Source organism: Malurus melanocephalus, unplaced genomic scaffold, assembly GCF_030028575.1.
Source record: "Malurus melanocephalus ecotype Western Australia unplaced genomic scaffold, MMel_1.1 scaffold_62, whole genome shotgun sequence".
Taxonomy (NCBI): Eukaryota; Metazoa; Chordata; class Aves; order Passeriformes; family Maluridae; genus Malurus; species Malurus melanocephalus.
This window is the reverse complement of record NW_026623294.1, coordinates 655,133-680,433: the sequence shown is the minus strand read 5'-3', so window position 1 is coordinate 680,433 and position 25,301 is coordinate 655,133. Positions and strand designations below refer to the sequence as shown.

Here is a 25,301-nt window from a genome sequence, read left to right as displayed (position 1 = left end):
TATTTGATCCTTAGCTCTACTTTTTGGTATTATTTCTGAATATAAATCTTTGAGACAACAGTGAAATTAAGCCATTTTGGCAAAAGATGAGACATGCATGAGACAACTTAATGTTTTGCTGACATCACAGCCATAGGATGGATCTTATTGTCCAGCATGGAAATCTACAGAGGTAGATCTTCAGCACATTTCTGATGAGTGGTATGCATTGGGCACAGAGCATCCTTCCAGCTCCTCCAAAAYGCTATTCTGTACATAAGAAGCATTTCTTTTACATGCTACTTATTCCAAAATATTTTATTCTAGTATACTCATGCTAAATAGAAGAGTACTGGTGGTAAATTCAGAGTCCTTAACACATACTAAACTGCAACCTGTCACCTCCCTGAAGCTTAGAAAGAAAGCTCTTGGGCACCTCTTCCAAAGAAATGACAGAGCTGAATTATCTCTATAATCTGGAGATACAAGGAGGTACAACATGGGTAGTTAAAATATACTTTTTAGCAATGTTAAACTAGTTAGTGGGAAATAATTGTCTATTCATCAATTAGCCAGAAAACTGCAACTGCCCTAAACCTGTTTCTGACAGCTCTATTGAGGATGCRAGCTGATCTCATTTGGTTCATCACAATGAATTTGATTCAAAGTGAGGTTTCCATTTATTTTTTCTGATAGGTTATTTAGCATTAAAAATGTGCTCCTAAAAACTGCTTGTAAGTYTGCTTCCATACTGTTACAGGGCAGGCACCTTCCTAGGCATATTTGCATTCACCTTGTCTCTGCCTTGCATGTATTCACCATTGCTGAGAGTTATATTATTTAATTAGGGAAAAGAACAAAAATTAAGTATTTTAGAGTAACTATACAGGACAGCATAATTTTTCTGCAGAAAAGAACCCCAAACACACACATATAACAAAGACTTATCTCCAAAATAGTTTTGGCAACTGCCCTTTATCTCATGACGTACTTTGAAATGGCAGTTGTTGGCAGGAGAGACAGATGTGATATTTTTATCCTGATAGCCATAAGTCATAGCATTTGTGTATTCTTTGTATCATCAGGAATCAAACTTTTAGGATGTTCTAGATCCCACAAAACTAGCAATTGACAAAGTGTATTATAGATTACACTCTATCAAGGTAAGATAACAAATATTTCTCTTTGTATTACTTTATGTTTTATATTGTAAAATATTATGGGAAAATGCGATGAAGCAGAAATACATAAGGCAAACAAAATTTATTTATATTGCAAACATATGTGGACCATTCATCATTCACTCTCAGAAGGTTAACTGTGTTTGAAAGCCATGGCAGATATCAACATGAAATATCTATTTCAGAACACTTTTGAGAGAGATTATCTTAGGTCAAGCGAAACACACACATRTGTGGCGGCATTGTGTACTTCTAAATGTAAAATTAGGCTTACATTTATAATTAAACCCAGAAAATATACTTTCAGGCAGAACTGGAATCACTGGTTTTGGTTAGATATTAAGTTGAACATTTTGACAAAAATAGTATGCAGGCCACAAGACTGGGGAGAAAAGTGCTGTCAAGAAAATGATGAAAATAGATATTTACCTTGTGCAACTGATAGTATTGCCCGGCACCTACTCCTCCTTGCTCTTCTCCTGTCCATAGCACCAAGCGCAGAGTCCTTTTTGGACGAAGTCCTAAAACACAGTTTTTAATATTGTTTTTAATACTAAATATGGATATATTTGAGCATTTTTTTGCATTGGTGTCCAGCCTCCAACAGATGAAAAACCTGTGTTTCCACAAACCAAACACAATCTATATGAAGTGTGGGTTTTTCTGTCTAGAATACTTGTCTCTTGTTTAGAGAGAAAGACTGGGGAGTGGAGAGAGCCCACATGAGGAAGGAGTGGGCAGTTGTGGTGCTGCTACRGTTGCAGCAGCCCGAGAGAAGCACATTACAGGGACATACTGTAAGTGTCTGAAAACCATACTAGAAAGTAAATGCCTTGATATTAATTTCTGAAACATGTGCTTYCATCATTGTGGTAGTCTGCCATAAGTAATGCAYGTCCGCAAAGCAGCAGATCCAAATCCAATTTTCATGAAAACTACCATTGCTTTGTCATGGTTAATTTATTGCAATTAATTGACAATRAGCTGCCGGATTTTTAAAGGAAATGTTTATCCATTTCAAGAACTGAGGAGCTGAGTAATATTATTTTGCTTTTTATCAGAGAGATGAAAAGCAACAATCTGTACTTTGGAATCTGAAATTCAGTCAGCTGCTGAATGTATGCATGACTTTATGAAACAAGGCGAGCATGAAGCCATTTTCTTTTTTGCTATGGTAGGTCAATTAGAAAGATAAGTTCTCAGATGAATTTTGAAACCATTTTTGCCACGGCAGAACTAATCAGATAGAAGTTGCTATCCTCTATTAATTTGATTGTTTCCATTAATAAAAGAATACATTGAGAGAAACTTGAGAGCATGGAAGAGCAAAGAGATAAAGAAAAAACTGTTCTCTGTGCAGTGGAATGCTAATCATTTTAGCAAAAAAAAAAAAAAAAAGAAAAAACATGAGGAGATTATCACAAGTGATAAAGCATAAAGTACCACACACACTTCTGTGTTGAGGAGAAATAATATCAGCATCACTGTCAAAACTTATTTCATTTCCTTACTGAAATGGATGAAGACTGCCAACAGACTTGACCTTCATTAATCTTTTTTTGACACAATGAATCTGAAGATTTCTTTCTCAAAACTACAATCTAGCAATTCTCAGAACTAATGGCAGAATATAGAAGGAATATCCCAAATCCGAAAAAAGAGCTTGGATTTTACAGTATTTCATAATGAAGTGCAAACAAGTGGTTTAAAGTTGTATTTTCTGAATGTTGATCAGCTGACTGTAAACAGAAAGGTTGTCAAACCTCATTACTTTCAAGACAACCTCCTGCACACATTCCAGTGGATTCCCTGCTCTCCTAAATCACAACAGTAAAGGATTAGCTTACCTTTCCTTTTCAAATTAGTCAGATGGCATATGAGGTAAAATTGAGATAATAATACAGCAATTCGTTTGAAGTTGGAAAGATTTAAACCCAAAATAACCCCAAATGTATCAGCAGCTTGGTTAGAAGAGGTGGCTGTATAAAAGAAAAAGTGCTGGTATAAAACACAGAGGCCAGTGCTATAGTAAGGTTCCAGCAGCACTGCAGTTAAAGTGGGAAAAGGAGATTTATTTGTCATATCACAAAATGCAAAGTCCAATCTCCAGCCTAACACATCAAGCCTGTGAGAGCAGCTTTGGTAGGGAATGCTTAAGACAGGGGAGCCGCATCTCCTGGCTCCTCCCAGGCAAAAATCAAAATGCTTTAGTTTGCCACTGCTGCCCTGAGGAGAACTTGGGGCAGTAATCAGGGTCCTCATGGTTGGCTCAGATGGGCTGTAACCCCAGCTCCTGCTCTCCAGGAGCTCAAGACAATCTCAGCTCATTTGTGCAGAAGATGTTTGAGATTCTTTTGGCCCCCTCCAAGCCCATCATTGCATCTGTCCACTGATGCTGGGGAAATAAAAAGACCCTGCTGGGCTTTGGTCTTTCCAGTCCTGGAGGTAGTGTATCTGCTCTTCCCATCTCACAGATTCCTGTCAGCAGATTAATTTGTGTGTTCTACTGAAATTAAATGGGCAACTTCAAAAAACAAAAAAAAAAAAAAACCCAAACAAGCTATGAAGGTAGCTATTTTAAGTATAAACAAAAACTACAGAGGAAAATTTAATTTCCTCATCATCTTAATCTGAGAGTGACAAGTATTTATCTACCTGTTATTAAGAACAGAGCTAATCTGTCCAAAGAACAGCAAACAAATCCAGTATCCACAAGTTAAATTGCTAAGAATAGTCTCAGTGCATATTTTATTTAAAAAAAGTACTGTATTCAAGTTACAAAATTTTTATTTAATTAAATTTAACTATTTTGATTTGCTTCTACTGGTCCCTAAGCAAGGTATCATCCCCACAAAATCAGAAGTCTTGCGGATCACAGCCCATGTATTGAAAAGATGTGATAAAACAGCAATTGGGCAAGAAAATGATGCTTTATGATGGGTGTAACATGCAGAGGGGTAGGCAGACAATTTTAAAATGAAGAAAAATTGTTACACAAGCAATTGTGCCTCCTTCCTTGTTATCTGTATAAATGTCTTAATACATAGTATTAAAAATATAGAGGATATAAGAAGAAAAACCCTACAGATGAATTTCCAAATCTCCGAAGTTTTATTGTGTTGCTTTTTCCCCCTTCTAACTTACCCTTAACTGGGAAATAAAATAATAGTCTGCCACAAAGGTGGATTTTGCTGATCAGCCTCTATATTCTTATGGTTTATCTCAAGCATAAAAGATAYTATTGGCATGYGGACTYCTAAGTTAAAGAATGAAAYGAAAACATCAATGTGGTTGATCCAYGACTAAGGATACATCTGTAGCAAGCACAGCAGGACCCTTTTTCTGCTCCACTCCCTCTGTGCTGGAGTGGCTGCTATCCTTTCATTCTCCTTGGATACCACAAACACTTCAGTCATACTAACGTGCAGGTCTTATYGTCTCTATTTTTTATTCCTTTTAAATCATCATAGATTGCTCACATTTGTAGATATTAGCAGCAAGACCCAGATTTTTTGTCCTACGTGTATTGCTCATGCTTGACAGAATTGAGAGATTCCCACACAGCAAATCTGAAATGTATTGTTTGGTACATGTCGAGACAAATCATAAGGGCCTGTTACACGTAAAGCAAAAAAATAAACCCACTTCAGTCTCAAAACAGCACACAAGTCAGGAAGAAGAATTTGAATCATCATTTTAAAATCAAAGTAGAGATCAGTACTCTAAACACAAAATTTCTTTCAGTAGCTGTTTTCCCATTTTATAAATATAAATCCTTACTGATGGGGATGATCACAGAGAAAGCATTTTCTAAGAAGACAGTATATAGATGGCTAAGAGGCTTCTTCAATGTCATTGTAAGACCAACCAGCTTACAAAAACATAAAAAGCATTCYACCTGTGTGAAAACAGATATTTTTTYCYKSMARKYCMRGSMMYTGGGATCACACAGAAGCAAATCAAATAGTTGTTCAGCTTAAGTAAGACACATAAGCAAACTACAACTGGATGTGAGCAGATTCACAGTGTCAAGGTTTAACCTCAGCTGACAGCCAARCCCCCTCAGAGCCACTTGCTCACTCCCCCACCAATGGGACAAGGGAGAAAATTGGAAGGATCAAAGCTAAAAAACTCATGWGTTGAGATAAAGACAGTTTAATAGGGAAAGAAAAAGCTGTACACACAAACAAAGCAAAACAAGGAAATAATTCATTCACAAGACCCTGCATAAACAGCCTAGAAAAGCCTTGATCTGAGCATAAAGTAGAATAAATTGCACTGTCAGTCAAGGGAGGTGACTCTGCCCCTCTACCCCGCTGGGAGCAGTGCAGCCAGCTCTGAGCTCCTCAGCATTGGAAAGACATGAACATGCTTTAGCAGGTCCAGGGGAAGGGCACAAACATGATCAGATGGATGGAACTTCTCTTCAGTCAGGAAAGGGTGAGAAAAGGCTCCAGGGAGACCTTAGAGGAGCCTTCCAGTAACTGAAAAGTCAATGAGAAAGATGGGGCCAAACTTTTCAGCAGGACCTGYGGCAATAAGGACAAGGAGMGATGGTTTTAAACTAAAGGAGGGTAGATTCAGATTAGACCTAAGAAAGATGTTTTTTCTCAATGAGGGTGGTGAAACACTGTCACAGGTTACCCAGYGAGGTTGTGGATGCCCCATCCCTGGAAACATTCAAGGACAGGGTTCAGAGCAACCTGATCATGTTGAAGCAGTTCCTGTTTATTGCAGGAAGGTTGAACTAAGTGACCTTTAAAGATGCTTTTCAACCCAAATTATTCTCTATGTTCTCCTAATTTTAATACTGCCTAAGTCACTAATGTATTTGTTTTAGGAGCTGCTAGGAAGATGTATGTACAGATATATCATCCTCAAATACTGCTCTCTGCTGCATTTAACATACATGAGCTGTGGCCGCTTCTCCATTGTTACCCTGTGGCTTGGAATTTCTCAAAAAATATTTATACAAACATATTTACAAGTATTTATAAAAAAAGTATCAAGTTTTACATAATGATGTTGTCGACATTCTTAAAATTCCTATTGTGCTCCCTACCTTTTTCAAGTTTGTAGTTGGTTAGCCAAAGGGGATTTACTGGGTGCCATTAGTTGGAATATTTCTATCATTCATGCACTTCTCATAAAATACCTGGAATTTCCAAAATTTATGCCACAGCCTAAGATAAAAATAAAACCAGTACTCCACATTTTGCTAAAAAAGGTAAGAACTCATCATCAAAAACAGTGGTGCAATCCGCTGTTACCTGATTTATGTATTCTGTGGTATGGGCAAGCAAGAGAAAAAGCTCTTACCCTAACAACCTCTTTCYCTGCCTAAGTTCAAAGGATATACATGCAGAAATAAACTGTAATCAGTAGCATGATAGCAATAACACAGCTAATTGAAGACGTCCAGACTCTTTCTCTGAACACCAAGAAGTCTCCATTCTAAACCAGAAGGAGCTTGGCTTTCCTTCTGTTTTTAGAAATACAGCCCTCCATAGTTCAGACAACTGATCTCACTACTTGTGCAGAAAAGTGCCAGTGTACTTATTTATTCAAGAAGAAATTAGTTGTTTTTTTTTTTTTTTTAAATTGAGTGACAAATGATGATTTTACAGAGGAAATCATAGAATCATAATCATAGAACCAYAGAATTATAGAATGGTTTGGGTTGGAAGGATCCTTAGAGATCATGTAGTTCCAATGTTCCTGCTATGAGCAGGGACACTTCACTTGGTCAGGTTGCTCAGAGCTCCACCCAAACTGGCCTTAAACACTTGCAGACATAGGGCATCCACAACTTCTCTGTGCAACCTGTGCCAGTGCCTCACCACCCTCACACTAAGTAATTTGTTCCACATATCTAATCTAAACCTACACTGYGCAAGTGTGAAGCCATTGTCCCTTGTCCTGTCACTACACGCTCTYGTAATGGACTCCCCTCTTTCTTGTAGGCTCCCTTCAGGCACTGAAAGGCCACAATCAGGTCATCCCTAAGCTTTCTCTTCTCAAGGCTGAACAATTACAATTTCCTCAGCCTTTCCTTATAGGAGAGRTGTTCTATCCTGATCACCTTCATTGCCCTCCTCTGCACTCACTCCAGCAGGTCCACTTTCTTCTTATGCTGGGGTCCTCAGAGCTGCATGCAGCACTGCAGGTGGGGTCTCAGAAGAGCAGACCAGAGAGGCAGAATCCCCTCCCTGGCCCTGCTGCCCACACTGCTTTTGATGCAGCCCAGGACATGTTTGGCTTTCTGGGCTGTGAGTGCACATTGCCAGGTCATGTCSACCGTCTCACAACCAGCAYCCTCAAGTCCTTCTTCCTAGGGCTTCAAAGTTAAAAGCTTCAAAAGACAAGGCAAAGAACAGCTGAAAAAAAACCAACCCCTCTTTTAGTACTGCTAAACCTTGACTATAGCATATTTCTAATTCTCTAGTGAARTTCAAATTAGACATGGGAAACCGCTTTTGGCTTGGGAACTGCCTTTCTTTTCTTCTTAAATCAGTCTAATGCAGTGCAATCTCCTTGATTTTTGTCTGCTGATAGATTCTTTTTACAGCGCTGAGGAAAAAGCACTGAAAAAAAATAGCACTGGGAAGCAAATAAACCTCTGAGTATTGAAGGTCTGGAGTAAAGAGAGATGAGGTCTGGATGAGAAGAGATACAGCTTTGCAGGAAGAAGAGAGAAAATTGTCAGGTCTGGGGCTGGAGAGGGGGAAATGAAAGTGGAGTGATGAGCCAAGCTGGATACTGCAGCTCAGCCTCGCCTGGGGCAGTCGGCTTGCACAGGAACATGTTCTGGGGGTTGAGAGGACAMGGCTCTGCCACTGGCACAGTCCCCGAGCAGCTGTTTGGACAGGGCCCTGCAAAGAGGGACAGGGGGACAGCAGTGCCCAAGGTGAGCCAGCCTGGGGAAGGACTGGGCTTGYAGAGCACCAGCAGCCGTGACAGCAGTGCAGCAAGACACTGAGGTTACACAAGCAGTTTTCTTTTCCTGTTTTTAGGGAGGCTGACAATCTTATGATAGGAGGGCAGATTTACAGAAGAGTAGAGAAGGGAAATGTGAGAGGYTTTAGATAGATCTATTTTTAAAAAGTAATGCAATATCCAAGAGGAAATGTCAAGGAAGAAGCTGGGTATACAAGCCTGGAGGGGAAATCTGTGAATGATTTGCAAGTCTAGTAACTAAAAATAACGTGGATTAAGGCTTTTGACTGGGGAGGTGAGGGGGAGAAGAAGGAAGCTAAGCCCAGAGCCTGGTACTTTGGGCTGCAAGTCAGATGGCAACAGTGCCAGAGGGACGGTTTCTCTGCGGACACCTTCCTGCCACGTGGCAGCACAGCTCAGGGACACTTCAGATGAGAAGTGTGCCAAATGTGCTCGTCTGCACTCGGGGTTTGAAATGGAGAACTGTTTTGTGCAGTATCATGGAGCCATTACACATCATAAGTACAAAAAAAAAAAAAAAAAAAAAAAAAAAAAAAAAAAAAAAAAAAAAAAAAAAAAAAAAAAAAAAAAAAAAAAAAAAAAAAAAAAGGAGAGAAGAAAGGGAAACACAATACATACCTGTATAAAACAGCAAAGCACAGAGTCAGCAGAGAGTCCTCCTCCCTATGCCCTGCTCTGGTCCTGTCAATGGGTTCTCTGAGTCCCACAAAATAAATAAGAAATATTCACCTTTAAAACACACCTTATTCCTCTTTGGGAACACATTCTACCATAAGAATATCCGGAGATCTCAACAAATTGTGGAGCAGAAAGGGCAAGGTTGGGCCCGCTCCCACACCCTCTAGGATTAATATCAGCCATGGTCTGATCTTAGTGAGAGATGGATCTGTATTCTGCCTCTGCTGCCCTGCTCTTTGGATTGGAAAAAAGTAATCTGTTAGACTTTTCTGAGAGCTGATGAGTCAGAAAATACAGGAACACTTCTGCCTCCATATTGAAAATTTATATCTTAAAAAATGACAGTAAGGACAAGATGCATCTTACTTCATTTAGGAAGGATTTCAGCACTTCACCATGTTAGAGATGTGAAAAAAACTCAGTAACACACAATAGCTACTATTGCTAGGTTTCTTATAATCAAAGCACAGGGKTTTTTTCTTGAATTTTCTGGGTAAATTAAAGCTTGCAGAGAAGCAGCAGTCCACAAGATAGAGAGCAAAATTGCTATGGAGGGCTGTATATCTAAATTTACCACCAGATTAGCAACTTTTTATGTTTGCAGTAACCTCTCTGCTATGTCAACACAGTATGAAGACTGAAGATTTAAGTATTTGCCAAATATGCATTCAACCAAATGTTAAAATGAAGGAATTAATGCATTTGTAGTGTAACAGCATATGCAGACATTTTCATACCAAGTAGATTTAATAGAATAGAAAACGTGAATGTCAGAGTAAAATACTCAGCTTTGGGAAAGTGAAAAGAAGGTAAAAGCAAGAAGTTAATGTCAGGCACATTTGATTAAAGAAAAAAACCTGCAGCTGTAAAAGTAGTCATTTAATTGTGTTTCACAACACATATCCTAGACAGCAAACAACTACACCACTACAAGAAATTCAGAAAAATATTTAAAAACCATAATATTTTGCAAGCACATTAAAATTGCATTTATATGACTTTGATTAAACTACCARAAAAGGAATAACTCCAGTGATCATATTTTTATTAAAACATATCTTTAGTTCTCATATATATTAGCCAGTGAATTTGGACTGAAGAAATGTAACTTCATACAAACACTACAATGAACTGTATAAAAATCCGTCTAATGGTTTTCCAGTTGCATTAGTCATGGGTATAATTCAGATGAGAGTTACAATTTCAATTTTAAATAAGTTTTAAGGGGAAAAACTGTCTAATCAAGTCCTTATGAGTTACATTAATAGTAACTCAGATAGTACCTTAAAATTCTTACATGCATTTTTTAAAACCATTTCTGTAGTTTTCTATGCTTTTTTCCTGTGAAACAGAAATTTGATTGTGCCAGATCCATATCTGCATCTACTGGAAAGCTGACTTATAATGAAACCTCAGTTCAGCTTAATGCTGGCAAAGAGACAAAGAGGGGAAATGGCACATATCATCTATCACCATACGTTTCTCCCCTTTTCATGTTTCATCATCGTCTAGGAATGCAGGAAAGCTGTGTAAAAGGTGTGATGACTGGGTTTAGATTTTGTCAACAATCATCCTTCCTTCATCAAACTACTCTAGCAGCAACGGCATCACCATCCTACCCTGGGTGTGAAAGAGGAAAATGTCCCCTGTTCATCTACTTGACTGTGGGTGTTCACTGGCTCTGGCAGCTCCCCATAGCAATATGTTCGTACATGAAAGAACACGACCCTCAGAGGCACTTTGAGGCACAGTCCAAGCAGGAAASACATGGCTGAACATGAGCTCAGTGAACAACACAACAGCACAAACAGGGAACTGATCACTCTGTATCAAAAACCACCACTGTAGTGATCTTTGGAGTGCAGCCTTTCCTGGAGTTGGTACTGATTGCTTCAGTGGAAGGAGGAACTCAGACAGAATTGACTGGCAACACCTCACACCAGCTGCAGTTCAAGCAATTGAAGGTAAAGAGGRCAAGTCTGTCATCTGACAAATTCACAGCTCAGCTGTTGACTTCTGAGATGTCCCTAGGCTGAGCAGTAGCCTGAGGATTGGTATGCACCTCTGGGCTTGGCAGGGCACCAATGAAGCGAGAGAGACACAAAAACAGCCAGCAAAAGGTAGAAAGCATTTCTGAACAAGGAAAGAGAGATTGTGGGTAAATGTTGTGAGAAACCAGGGATGTGGACAAAGAATCTGTTGACTTTGATTCCTCCTGTGTTAGTGGAGATGGGATCCTGAAAAGAAACTAGCCTGTAGTATCAAGTAACAGACCCTATCAGTTTCTATTCTCAACAGGAAAAACTTTTATTCCAGCTGCATTAATTAAACAGGGACATGACTRTTATCACTTCTGAAGTATTTCAGAAAAAAGCAGTGAAATTCATCCATCAAAATGAACTGCATTTCAAACTCCAGTAGGCTCCCTCTACTGCTGTTAGGAGACTTAAGCTCCTATGTTTGGAAAACTGGCACTGCCATAAAACCACCTCTTCAAGACCTTTCTCTATTATTGTCATTATCCAGTTCCTTCAAACTCCTTCCTTTTAGGGATGAAAGTCCCACATTTCCAGCACTGGGGTGTGAGGTGGCTTTGGCAGGGCTGGGGGAGGGCAGAACACCGTGACCTCAGCTGGGAAWTGCCCCTCAGCCAAGCAACACTGGAGCACAGTTGGGTTAGGAGCAAGGGGGCAGCCCTGGATAAAGCCCTGAAATCACTGGATACACACTGGCTGCTTCTTGCTCAATTAAACTGTACACAACTCCTGAGCAAGAACAGCTGTAGACTTGGAATGCTGGGAAAGGAGCACAAATATCTCCTTCACAGAAACTGAAAACCAACATCCAAAGCAGGATCAAGTCCCACAGGCTGTTTGTCCAAAGACAAAATATGGCACCAAAATAAATTTTTTGTGATTTTTATGGTGACATTCTATATGCAGCTGYTTAGCTAGTCTTTCATCTCACCTGGAAAAGCAGCTTCTTTTGTAAACCTCATGCAAGAGAGGGACATGAGAAGCTGTGTGTCGAATGACACCAGAGCACTAACKGGACCAACATGAAAATGCTGAGGCAAATGGCATTGGCCAGCTCAAGATGTTCTTTTTTGCACGTAAACTAACAAACACATAATTTCAGAATTATAAATGCAACGTGAAAACAAGTTYGGATTGAGATTTCTAGACTGTAATTAGCAACACAGATGTTCTGTAAAATAGAAAACCCCAATTTGCTCGAGTGTTGTCTCTCCTACAGCTTCCAAAGGCCATCATCACACCACATTACAGATCATGCAACACTCCATGGATTTCCTCAGCTTCAAGATGGGAACCCYTTAGCCTTTTCTCTAACAAAACACCTCTAGTGTCTTCCCATCATCTCGTAATTACCCCAAATAAGACTCTCAATACTGCCAYAGAGATATTTGCTATCCATCACACTGAGTTTGCAGGCAGATTAAAAGCAAAGAGACTGGTGATTACAACAATTCTACACGTGTTCTGGTAACCAGCTGTTTGCCACAYGAAGAGAAAGATAAAAGCGCCTTCTTTTTGCCTCTCCACAGGTGRAACATAAATGCACTTGCCCATTTCTCTTCAATCACCCATTTGACAAGGGTATGTCAGAACTTTATATTCCAAATATATTTATGGCACTATCAAATTTAATTAAAATAGATCAAAAGATTAAAAGTTGCAGAGGGCTGGGCAGGGCAGCAGCTGCCAGACATCACAGAAGGCAAACTGCACATTGCACAAGTTTACTGCCATGGACACTCTGACTGCAGTTATGGAAGGTAATTTCTTAAGGATCAGAAATCCTCAGCTCATCACAAAAGCCTTGGCTTCCCCAAAGGAAAGGGAATTTACCAGTTCACACCRGTTCAAAAACTGCCTTAGCAACTCTGAAAGTGTCTTTATTCCCAGTAAAAGCAATAAGGAGCAATAACCAGCTGAAATGTTCATCTTTCTYCACATGAACAATTTCTGTGGAAACACTTCTAGTTCTTCCATTTTTAAGCACATCTGCCATGGATCAGCTTGCCAAAGATCTTGCCTATCAGTGGCATATGTAAGCTTCAAAAATTTAATTCATATTTTCCTTTTCTTTGTGCTTCATCAAACTTCATTAATAACTGTGAGAAAAGACCCCTTTGAATAACAGTAGTCAGTATAGCCATTAGTTGGCTGAGATGGGTTACCAGCAAAGCCAGCAGCCAGCAGAGTGTAGTTGATACAGAGAACTTGATAAGGAAAATGCATTTTTTCACTCTGGTCAGGAGATGTCTACAACCATTGTGGGTACCAACAGGAGCACACGCTGGTGCTGACATTTAACTATATGTTGCTGAAGGAGATGTTTTGAGAGTGAAATGGCAGCTGCACAGAAAACATAGCAAGATTCACCTTGTTGAAATGTAACCACCTGGAAGTTGGCATTTGCTCTAAATTTGTTGCCTGTACTTCCTCCCTGAAGAAGGAGGAGAGGGAATGGCACCACCAGCAGGTACCCCCTTCTCATCATCCCACTGTGGAAGACAAGCAGAGAGATATTACAGCTATTAGAGGCCAAGTATCCATACAGACTGAAACTTTCCACTTGTCAGCTCTTCCACTTTCCACASCTAACYGAATGGTTATAGCTTTAAAAAGTGYTCAAAAACTRCAGCAGCTTGCAAKCAGCCTGATGTTTTTAAGGCACTACTCTTGTGATTTTACATTAACAAAATACTTTTATTCCACTCTTTCATAATATAATGCTAGTCAGTTTCAAGTCTAACCTMCATGTAGTTGCCTTTCACTCAAAAAGAAACAATGTTAAGTGAAGTCAAAATGGAAATGGAAAAAAAATGCTACCAAATATTTGAAGTTTTGAAGGCTATGTAAAACTACTTCATTTTGTGCTACTGGTACATATTCTTGTAGGGAGCGTGTAACTATTACGGTGTCTGAAAAGTTAAAAAACCAAAACAGAAAGAAAAAAAGATACCAATACAGTACAGATAGTGCCACCTGAATTAAAAAAATAAAARCTAACACTGAAGATTCAGGAAATAYGAGGAAGTATAAAGGCCAATACATTAAGTAACTGATTTACTTAGAAATAAAAGCAAAAGCTATTACAAATTTYACTTGAGGCAAGAAAACAAACTGTTTTGCTTAAAATAAAATCTTATCCTCATAAACTATAATTTTAATGGTTTTGCAATTAATTTCATGTATTTGGTCCTAAGTCAATAGCTATGAAATGGTTTTGAGAGGAGGTTATGTTGAAARTATGGAAYTGCATTTCAACTATAATAACTTTTCAAGTACTGCATGAAATTCTCAAAATCCCARTTAATAGGCATAATTTGTATCTTGTCCACAAGCCATGTCCAAGAGTCACAATGATATCATGATGAAATGYTATTAGATCATCACTGATAAAAAGCTGCTTCAACAGTGTAGTAGTATTTCACTTTCGTTAAAGCAGGGGACCATGGCAGAAGTACTGTCATTATTTCTCACTACACAATATAAATTTTCTATTCTAAAATTCATATTTCAGAATGCTCATTTCATCTTGAGGATTGCATCACCACAGCTGTAAGAGCAGTTATACTCTGGTAAATGTAGACACAGTTTTTATGGCTACACAATGCACCAAGACTCCCTGTACAAAGCAAAAATTTCCACATGTGCACAGAGCCAATTGAATTGGCTTATTTTCATATCAAATGTATTTGGTGGACTAGTGTGAGACTAACTTTATCAGGGTCCAAAAGAATATCAAAATGTCCACAGTTCAAAACACAGTGCTGGTTCAAAATAAAATCTATAGAATTGATCTTAAATAGAAGTCATTCATTTGTTTTTCACACAATCTCCACATTTTTATTTCGCTGTCCCTTTTTTTTTTAAATTTGTCAGATTTTATATACATAATAAGATATAAAATCTGCATTAACCAATCCACTCTGGAGGGCAGTTTGTGAAAGACTCTATGTCTTTTGGTTATGTACAGATGTGAAAACCCAGAAATTCTCTCCCAGCCTTCTGTTGCTGCAGAACACGGGTACAAGAAGAAGAGCTGAGCACAACAGCTGCCCAGAACAGAGAGCATCAGCAAAGGCTCCAGCATTGCCCAGCTGAGAGAACAGCATTTCAACACAGCTCACACAGCAAACACACAGGCTACCACCAGAGGAAATCAAATATTTGAACAAGAAGAAAGTGATGCATTTCAGTCATGCGTGAAGGGAAACCCAGTGAATAAGAATTATACAATGCCACCATGAACTTGCCCTTAAGAAATACAGAACACTTTATTCTGAATGGAATAGAATAGCAAACACAGCAGAATAATTTTTTTTTCCCCTTTAAGGTGGAGGAAACATAGACAATTTTCTAAGTGTCATTAAAAAAAGATGAAAAAACTAAAAGAAGGAAGAGGCCTGGATTCTCCATWGAAGACTCTTATTTTGTTTTCTTTTAAAAGATCAAAAATTTAAACAGACACACTTTGTTTTAGTTACAGACTGATAATCCAACCATTCCAAGGCTGGGAAAGTGAGAGCTTAGAGGTTCAAACAATGCAGAATAAAGGAATAGGAACTCACAGGGATGTCTGATGTTCACAACTGCAGGATGCAAGCAGCTAATCACATAACAGAGCTTGTCTACAAAGAACTCYTCAGGAAAGACTGAAATTGTTGAAGTGCACAAATCCTTCCGCTGGGAAGCAGGGAAAGTTAGTTTRTTATTTAAAGGCTGCCAGGGCTAAGAGCAGGAGCTGACTTTAGTTTCTAATGAGTATGCTGGGCATTCCTCTTGACCACAGGTCAYGTTTGTCAAAAAAGGRAATATGGAGGAAAAAYAGATTCCATCTGATGAAGGYRAAAAAGCATCCTTGGATATCAACTCAACAATCTAAAAAGTCTGTTTTGAACTAGTGTTGAGGGGTATAGTGACAAAATKAATATCTGTGCTCAGAAGCACAGATAAAATAGAAAATCCAGTGTAGACATCATACAAAATGTCCAGGAAATATAATGCATTAAAAATATTTTAAAATTAAAGATTTACCCAGATCCTTAATGAGTGACARTGCTTCCCATGATATAAATGCTCCACCACCATCATCCATAGCTCCCTGCCCAACGTCCCAGCTGTCCAGATGTCCACTGACCAATACAACCTGGAAAAGCAGTTATGAGARAAAACATATCTACATGAAAACACTGAATCATATAATTCTGTTTAGCATTTAAGCATTTTAATGATTTTGTCATAAAGTTGGCATTTTAGTTAGAACAGGCAGAAAGAAATATTTCAAATAAAACCGAAACTCTGTTCTCTAGTTGCGGAAATAAATCTGAGATTCTACTATTTCAAACCACTGCCTAAGTGAAACTAGATAAGCTGTGAGAAATGTTTAAATGAAAGGTTTTATCTTGTACATTAAGAAAGTGCACGCTTTCTGGAGATGCAGGACTACTGCACTGCTGACTGGTGAAATTTTCTTTCATATTCCATCTGTTTAAGCCCTTAGGCATGAAATTTGATTAATCCTATTTTTGGGTATTTTTGGGTATCATGAAAAAATATGAACTTAGACTGAAGCATTCCCARAGGTTTTTGTTTTATTATATATCTACTTGTCACAGAGGATCTCTAATTTATTACTGGATCCCCTATGTGCTACAACAATGACGAAATATTTTATAGTTCCATTATTCATAGGGATATTTTAAAACGTGGTAGCAAGTCCCAGCTGGGTTTTCTGTAAAGAAAGTTTTGTGACTACAATAGAGAACAGTAGTATGGACATCTCCAGATGTCCAACATTCACTTTCAGATCTGAACCTTTCAAATGTTGACAAGCAGCATCAGACTGACACCACAAGTGTGAGAGTTCCCTAAGTGGGCCTTAAGCTGAAGGGCTGATGGATCTATGATTACAATGGAAAGGTCAAGGAGGGATAAAAACTCTGAGCCAAGCAGGAAGTGTAGTAAAGTGGTGCAACAGCATGAGAACAAGAGCAGGAAGTGTTCAACCKATGACAACTCAACACTAAGGAAAAACTGAAAGAGATCCTGGAGCATCCACCTGTGTCCTGCTCAGAACTGGCCATCCAGAGAGGGATGCTTCCCACTGTCTGGTTTGCTGATGTCAGACAAGTCTCAGAGTTGTGGGATCCAGAAATATGTGAAAAATATTAATTTTTTCCTGCCACCTTTTACTCCCTAAGAGATGAGGATCTTCTGGCATATCATTTCATCTTTCATTCACCACAGGACAACTAGCCTAGTACTGAAAATGAGAACATACTCCTGGAGGGCAGAAATCTATACTGTAAAGCATGGAGTGAACATTGCAAGGAACTAATTTGGAGCCCAAACATGAAGATCTCTATTTTCTTCYTTACATGAGATAAATCTAAGTATGTTTTCACTGGTTATTAAAATTAATTGACTAACTGATCATGGCAAGAAAACACAATGGTTTTTCATCCAACCAAACACAAATTCAGGTAAAAAGTTAAAYAGCCATAGTATTAAACTAGTTACTAGTTAAGGGCCATGAGAAAGTACTGATCATACCCATTGAACTGCCATGGGTCCGACCAGAATGCACCAAACCCCTTCAAAGTCAGAGAATGTACTGTGAGATATTTATAAATGTSTGTGTTACAAAAAATAGAATTGTCATGCCTTGGAAGCAGGAAAAGCTTGTGATCAAATTCTGAAGAGCAACTTAGTCTTTTCCTCTCACATGACTCAGCTCTCTTCTCTGGTTATCCAGCCTTAACTCAACATGTGATTGCCTTCCAGCACAGACTGATTTTCTTGGTAGAAGACAGACATGCTGCAATCTTTATTCCAAAACCACCTKTATTTCAAGTATGCCTAAATTTGGATGGCAGGTCTCTCTGCAAAAGCCTCGGGATTTCTCATCCTGTGATTTTAATATCATGTTCCTTTGAGAGCCAGCCCAAAAGGTTGCTACCAGCACGTGTTCCAGGGACACTGCCCTGCAGTAGAAGTACTTAATTTGCAGCAGCCCTTGGCTACAATAGCAACATAGCTTGAAACCAGATCATCTGAGAGCAGAAATGCCAGCTTTGGAGTTAGAAACATTTCTGAAACAAGAGAAGAGAAATGCTCCCTGTGGTACTCGTTGCTCTTTTTGCTTTCTTGTAAGTGAGGGCTACACACACAAACACACATAYACACACACACAYRTGCACATTTGCTGGTGGTRASRGCAATGTGTGATTGAATTCTGCTTTGCGTTCATTGCTGAACAYGCAGCCCCACTGCAACCTGCCTATGCAGGAGAGAGCTCAAACACCACCACACTTTGCAGCCAACTGATGCAGACTCAGGACAGTTCTACTCAATAAGGAATTCACAAATAATAATGATTTTTAAAAAATAACAGAAAAGTCTCTGAGTGAAAACTCAATTGTCTGTTGTATAAAGGATGTCTATTCCACAGCTTCAAAATAGCCACATGGTTGGTTTTTTCTTAAAGCAAAAAAAAATAGTTTTAAGGAAATAACTATTTTGTCACCTGGGAAAACAGAGCTTCAAGATGAAGTGAATTATTTAGAACAAGTTTGTAAACTCACTGAGAGAGATCTGAGTTTACAAYAGAAGTGATGCCTTGTCTTTAGCAGTGAAAGAATATATCTCTGTTCCCTGGCAGCAATCTCAACAGAGTGTCTGAGAGGGAATTACTCCTCATTTCTGTGCAACAACACATATTGCAACAGCAGGAAATTCTGAATCAGAAGAAGTTGGTGTAATCTCATTTGGGGTTACATATTCCAATTGTAAAGCATCTTCATCAACTCTAGAACATTACACCACAACARATCAAGGTTCAAGTGGATTGAGAAAGTCAGTTAATTTTATGGATGAATTTCAACTTAAATTTACCAAAGCTCTTGCCAAGAGCGATTACATAAATACAACCATTGTGATTYTATGTGAAAATTTCTTCAGAACTGKTTTTTTCCGAACTATTATGTTTTTGTAGCAGCTGCTAAAATGAAAGTTTCACTGATCATGCTGATAGCACCAGACATTGTTAAAATAAGACACAGTTATAAAACCACAAAACCCACTGTGTTTATCTTGGTCTCTAACTATGTGTCTGAGCAATGAATGGAAATATTTCGGAAAATCAGTCTAAACACTAYATTATTTAAAGTAATATAAAATAATAGCATTATAATACTCTGTATAGATGGGCTAACAACACAGGCAGTTAAAGCTACCAAGGATGTACGATTATTGCATCTTCCACATTGCTTTTAAATCTGTTACATGATTCTCAGCTCCAAATCTACACAGAAACTAATAACTTATATTTGCACTAAACAACCCTATAGAAGTGTCAGAAGAACATAAGCATTACAAAGCAATGCTAGTAAGTACATGTAAGCATAAAAATGTAATCTTTTTTTTAAATACACAGAGAAACCATCGGCAATTGTGCAGAACAGTACAAATACAGCAATACATATTTGCCAGGTTGACCAAAAAAAAATTAGGGTAAGAGAGCTTGCATGCAACATGACAACTTAAGATTTATCTTTCTTTTCTGTTTCCTTCTGCATCAATATGATGATATCTATTGGATGCCTTTAAGGCCTGTGCAGCATTTTAATAAAGCATATTGAAATACTAATATATATATATATATATTATTTGAAACCAAAGAAAATTAGGAAGAGGAATCACACATTCATCTACATGTGCATACATCATGGAGTTATCCTTTTCCAAACAGGATGGTTTTTGCCATCCTTTTTAGAAAATAATCTCCCATCCCATATACAGTCACAGAGGCAAATTGCATTTGGCAAGCAACAACTTCATAAAATGCAGGTGAACTACCCTCTGATGATTAAAAGAAATTTTAAAAAATGTCAATCCCATTTTAGTTCAACTCAAGACAGATGTTTCTTTCTATGCARCCTTAGAGATCAGAAATATGAAACATTAGGAAAGAACTGCAAGCAACATTTTCAGTCACTTCATTTAATCTAGAATAACATTTGTATTAAGTTGTGAAAACCACCACACAGAGTTATTTTAYGTCCCTGAGACAGATGTATATCAGTTAATGCAAGAGTCCTGGAACAGTAATGAAGTCATCATTTATCTTTGTCCTTYATGGATGAAGAAGGCCCCATGGATGGAGGTTTGAGTCCACAAAGTAGGATATTTATTGATGGAATCTGCTTATCAACACACTTCTCTGAGAAAAGCATATTAACTTTCATTATACAAAACAGTGGAAAGTATTTTTCCTTACATCTTCCTCCAGCAGACAGTGAAGATAAGGAGCACAACTTGCAAGAGCACAGCAAACTCAAACAAGCTCATAAACACAACAAATCACAGAATCACAGAATCACAGAATCACAGAATCACAGGATCAGCTAGGTTGGAAAAGATCTTTGAGATCTTAAAGTCCAACCTATGACCAAACACCACCTTGTCAACTAGACCATAGCACTGAGTGCCATATCCTGTCTTTTCTTAGGCAACCCAGGGATGGTGACTCCACCACTGCTCTGGGCAGCCCATTCCAATGCCCAGCCACCCTTTCTCTGAAGAATTTCTTGCTAATGACCAACCTAATCATCCCTTGGTGACACTTAAGGCTATGTCCTCTTGTCCTACCACTGGCTGCCTGGGAGAAGACACCAACCCCCACATGGATCCAGCCTCCTTTCAGGCCATTGTGGAGTGATAAGGTCTCCCTGAGCCTCAATCCCAGCTCCCTCAGCCACTTCTCGTGGGAGTTGTGCTCCAGATCCTTTGCCCAACTTTGTTGCTCAACTCTGGACATGCTCCAGCATCTCAACATCCCTCCTGAATTGAGGGGCCCAGAACTGGACACAGCCTTCAAGATGTGGCCTCACCAATGCCCAGTACAGGGAAAGAATGGTTTCCMTCGTCCTGCTGGCCACACCATTTCTGATCCAGGCCAGGATGCCACCTGGGCACACACTGGCTCATGTTCAGCTGCTGTCACTCAGTATCCCCAGGTCCCTTCCTGCCTGGCCACTGCCCAGCCACTCTGTTTCCAGACTGTAGTGCTGCCTGGGGTATGACCAAGAACAGGATATGAGAACCAGATCAAGCATCTTTAGTCACAACACATTCAAACTCCAAGCATCTGTATGCCAAAACATCAAGCTTGAACAGTGAAGTGCTCTAGAATGTAACTCGAATTCTTTACAACTCTTCACACACATTTTCAGTCAAATAATATTAGAATTTAGTTGTTTCCTCAGGCAATGCAGGTTTACAATGTTCCCATCCAGTTTACAAGTACCTTTCAAATTTTTGTGGTTCACTTTCTTCAGTTTGCTTCTAAGTAAGTCCATCTGAAACAATAAGTACCACAACTAGGTCTTACATTATCTAACTGGATACCTTCCTTGCATGAATCCCCTATYCCCTGCCAGTGCAGGGGTATTTGTGCAATACTTACCAGACAYGAATAAACACCACATAAAGGTGATTTGTGTTTGTACTAAACTCGGGGGAAAACAGAAGTCAGATAATAATTAGGATCTCCTATTCAATCCAATTAAAAATTTGCCTATAATTTCTCTCCTTCCCCAAATATGCATTACTCTTTTTATTCTCACAAGCATTCTCTCCCTTCACAATTCCCTGTTTCCTCTGGTACAAACAAAATTTATGSAACTAAATAAACCATGACTAAAAAATTCTTAATCTCAGCTTCTCAGRCTTGGGAATCCAGCGCCAAACTCAGGCCTGTGCTCCTGAGCATAAGGGAGTGCATTTTTAGTAATTTACACATTTGGATAACATTACATCTATGAACAGCCAGATGGCTTCAATTTATAAGGATTTAAAGATTTTCTTCATATCACTATGTTAACAGTATGAGAACAAAGGAAAAAAGAAAGGCAGCATGTCAYGTACCTAACTAGTGGGCAAATAAAACAGCTGGTAGGACTAAATTGAAACCTATCATGCTTAACTTGCTTTCAAAACTATGATTAAATAAAATCTTCATATACAGAGATTTGCAGATACAGAGTAGTAAATAGCACGGCAGTTATAGGATGTATTAGCATCATCCACAGTAGTAGCTTGCACATATACTTGGGAAAATGGCAACACCAAGCAATATGCATTTCTACTGCTTACCCACATAGCAAAGCTGGCACCAGCATTCACAGCATCTTCCTTAAAACACTTCCTAGTCTACAGACTGTATTTCCTTTCCCCWTTTTTTAGGAAAAATGTCTGTCATCTTAATGGAATTAAGTGCTGGTGTGCAATTGGCTTTTTTTGCCTTGACTCATTCTCTTCCTACTTTACCTCAAACCTTTCTCTCTTCAAGTTACACWGCAAAATGAACGCAAATTATGAGTTATTAACTCTTCCTACTTGATACTTCATGTCCAGGCAGAACGTCATTCCTGTGTGCAAACCAACATTCCTCAAGTTTTAAAATATTTACAATAGTTATTTAATTTGTATTATGCAGCAGATTCTGTAAATCAGTCCCTTGGCTTTCCCACCAAAGGCCTTCCGAAACCTAAACAATCTGAACTTGTAATCCTGTGTGCTGTAGCACCATCCTGACTGCAGCAAACACATCACACATCATCTTCCTTTCTGGACTCCAACCCAGCTCCTCCAACAGCAGAATAAATACTTGAAGAAAAATTCTCAAGCACTGCATTATGAAGATAACCATTTAAACAGTTCTTGCTGGGACACTGTGTTTTGTATACACTGCCATTATTCAAGCTCAGCATTTCAACATTTGAGGAAGACAAGATGACAAAGTTGAGTGGCCATACAGAGTACTGAGTACAGCAAGAGAGTCCTATATGACATGGATGACAGATGCAAGCTAAGATATGTACATATAATGTATATATTTGAATATAAACTCTCCTGTATTTGAAGATGTGTGGGGCATTGCTATCAGAACAAAAATACTTTGTCTGGTAATGTTTAAACTCAAGCCTACTCTGTTGTGTGCAATTTTATCAACTTCAACAGCTAAATTCAAGCATAGAGTTGTATCAGATACATCAGAGATATTCAGTGGTAAAAAAAAACTTACTTGGTTAAAACTCTTTGTGACACTCTACTCTGACAATTTCCCAAATATTTGTTTTGGGCTACAGATACATTTAGAAAGACTCGTGTGTTTTTGTATTTGCCTTTAAGAAAATACTAACTGCCCCCAGTTAAACTGCAATTGGATTAAATCATGCCCTAAATGTAAATCAGGAACATTACCACATTTAGTAGATTTTATTTTGTATGTATAAGGTTATTTCTTCAAATTAGTTTTTAACTTTGGTGTCCAAATAATATGACTTCACTGTACAGCTCCTTTTATTAGATTTTACGCACATTAGGAATGGTTCTTAAATAATCAGTCTAGCTGTCTCAACTAATTTACAGTCCTAAAGATACAGTGAAGTTCAGAAAGAAAAAAATTATTAAAACAACAACTGTCTCTTCTACTTAATATGCAGTGTAGTAAGTCTTAACTTCCAGGCTTCTGATTAAATGATAGATCTGCACATGAAACAGAAGTGACTCACTTAGTCACACAAGAATCCAACCCCATTATTGCTAAAAAGCTGATTAACCTTCAAAGAGCCCCTGTGTCACAACATAGTAAACTCTTTAAAGCTGAATCTCTACTTTGTAGAAGTGATTGAAACTAGAGTGTTCTCGGAAAGTACTGCAATCAAACCTCCCTGTTTGAAGTGAATCTCAAAACCACTGAGTAGTTAAATAGCATGAGCTGATATAATTTATAGCATTTATGACAGTGAAGGAGAAAATCACTMTGAAAATAAATTATTACTGGTAAGGGAATTGTAGTAAAGGTAACATGACATAGAAACTAGGCAAGCATTCAAAAGATAACTAAGTATTGAAATTACTACCATTTTCATATTAAACATTGGATTTTAAGACTTAGCATTTCCATATTTAAATTCTCCAGCATCTTTTATTTCCTATTTCCYGAGCTGTAACATTTCAGAAATAATACCACTCTTCATAACACTCTACTTTGAACAGAAGGATTTAGATTTATATATTTCAACCCACTTCTAGAGGTTTTAAGTGGAAAAATTGTAACAGTAACTATCTCTATACAAGACCAAGTATCACTGAAATATCAATCACTTACCGTTACATAAAGAAGATGTTGGTGCTRCTTTTATTCTAGTTCAAAGATCAGCCAAGAATCTCTGCAATACCTCTGTAGGAAAGCTACAATGGCATCTGTGCTGATGAGAAGAGAGGAGCTCTCTTTTTTCTACACTTACCAAAGGAAGACTTCCCTTACACATATAGTAGATAATTCTTATAATCTAGAGTATAAGAAAGGAGGCTTAAAAGCTAACACTTATGTCCCCATGCCAGACACCAGACACTGGAGAATACCTGAGGTTGGAAGGGACCTCTGACCTCCACATCCTGCTCACAGCAGGATCAATTAACCTCTGATCATTCAGTTTTGTCCAGTCAAGTTCTGAAATTTCTTATGATGGACATACCACAGCCTCTCCGGATAAACTGTTTCAATGCTTACCCTAAGGACATTTTTTCTAATACCTATTATAACACAAGCTTTTTTAAAAAATGTGCCCCACTGGGCCCTCATTGCAGCATTCGCAAGTCAAATTGGATTTTGAATGCTGCCAGCTGACAAACCTGCCTTGTGAGCCACACCTCCAGAAGCTTTTATTATTCATCACCACCAGCTGAACACARTGGAAATTTTTGCATTTTGCCACACGGTTGTCCCTCACCATTACACAAACTAAAGGGAGTACTGATCATGTAATCAGTTCYCCTGAAATTGTCCCGTTCTACAGTCACAATGACCTATCAGAATTAGGTATGTCTTGTCCTTGCTGCTCTATAGTTGATGGTGGCTCCACACCTTTTTGGTGTGTTGGCAAAAGCYTCCTCCTCTCAGTTCACAGCCTGTGACAGAGGCTTTTCTGATGCTTCCCTCGTACTCCACAAATCCTCACATAGGTCAGGTTCTTGCCACTTCTTATACTGCTGTCCTAAGGATTTCATTGTCTAGAATGTTAAAACACTCAATTAGTCCTTCATTTGATTACTGTAATATTTTTTTTATTTTTACAGCTTATCTTACATTCCTGCACCTGCACAAGTTTTCACAGAATTTCCTGAGATTATCCTTTTATTTTTTTTTTATTTTTTTTAATTTATTTTTTTATTTTAAAATATTTTTATTGTTCATTATTATTTTTTTTAATGTGCATGTAACATTTTATCTTTCCTATGCATGTTGCTTCCCTCTTAAACTGTGCAATAAATGTCTCAATGCAACACTAACTTCAGGTATTCCCAGAACTGCAGGAACCCATCATGAAATGAATCTGTGAGGGAGATGCTCTGTTAGACTTCATACTTTCAAACAAGGAAGAGCTGATTGGGAATGTGAAGGTCT

At 38.4% G+C, this 25,301-nt stretch overlaps 1 protein-coding gene across 1 annotated transcript in view; it reads right to left on the bottom strand.

The window, feature by feature from the left end:
* CPQ (carboxypeptidase Q) overlaps positions 1 to 25,301 on the bottom strand; it is a 143,442-nt gene that overhangs the window by 36,671 nt on the left and 81,470 nt on the right. Inside the window, exons 5-6 of the mRNA XM_057366246.1 lie at positions 15,863 to 15,974; positions 1,590 to 1,681 (exon numbers count right to left, since the gene is read on the bottom strand). Coding sequence (XP_057222229.1) covers positions 1,590 to 1,681; positions 15,863 to 15,974 — 204 coding nt within the window. The remainder of the gene's footprint in view (positions 1 to 1,589; positions 1,682 to 15,862; positions 15,975 to 25,301) is intronic.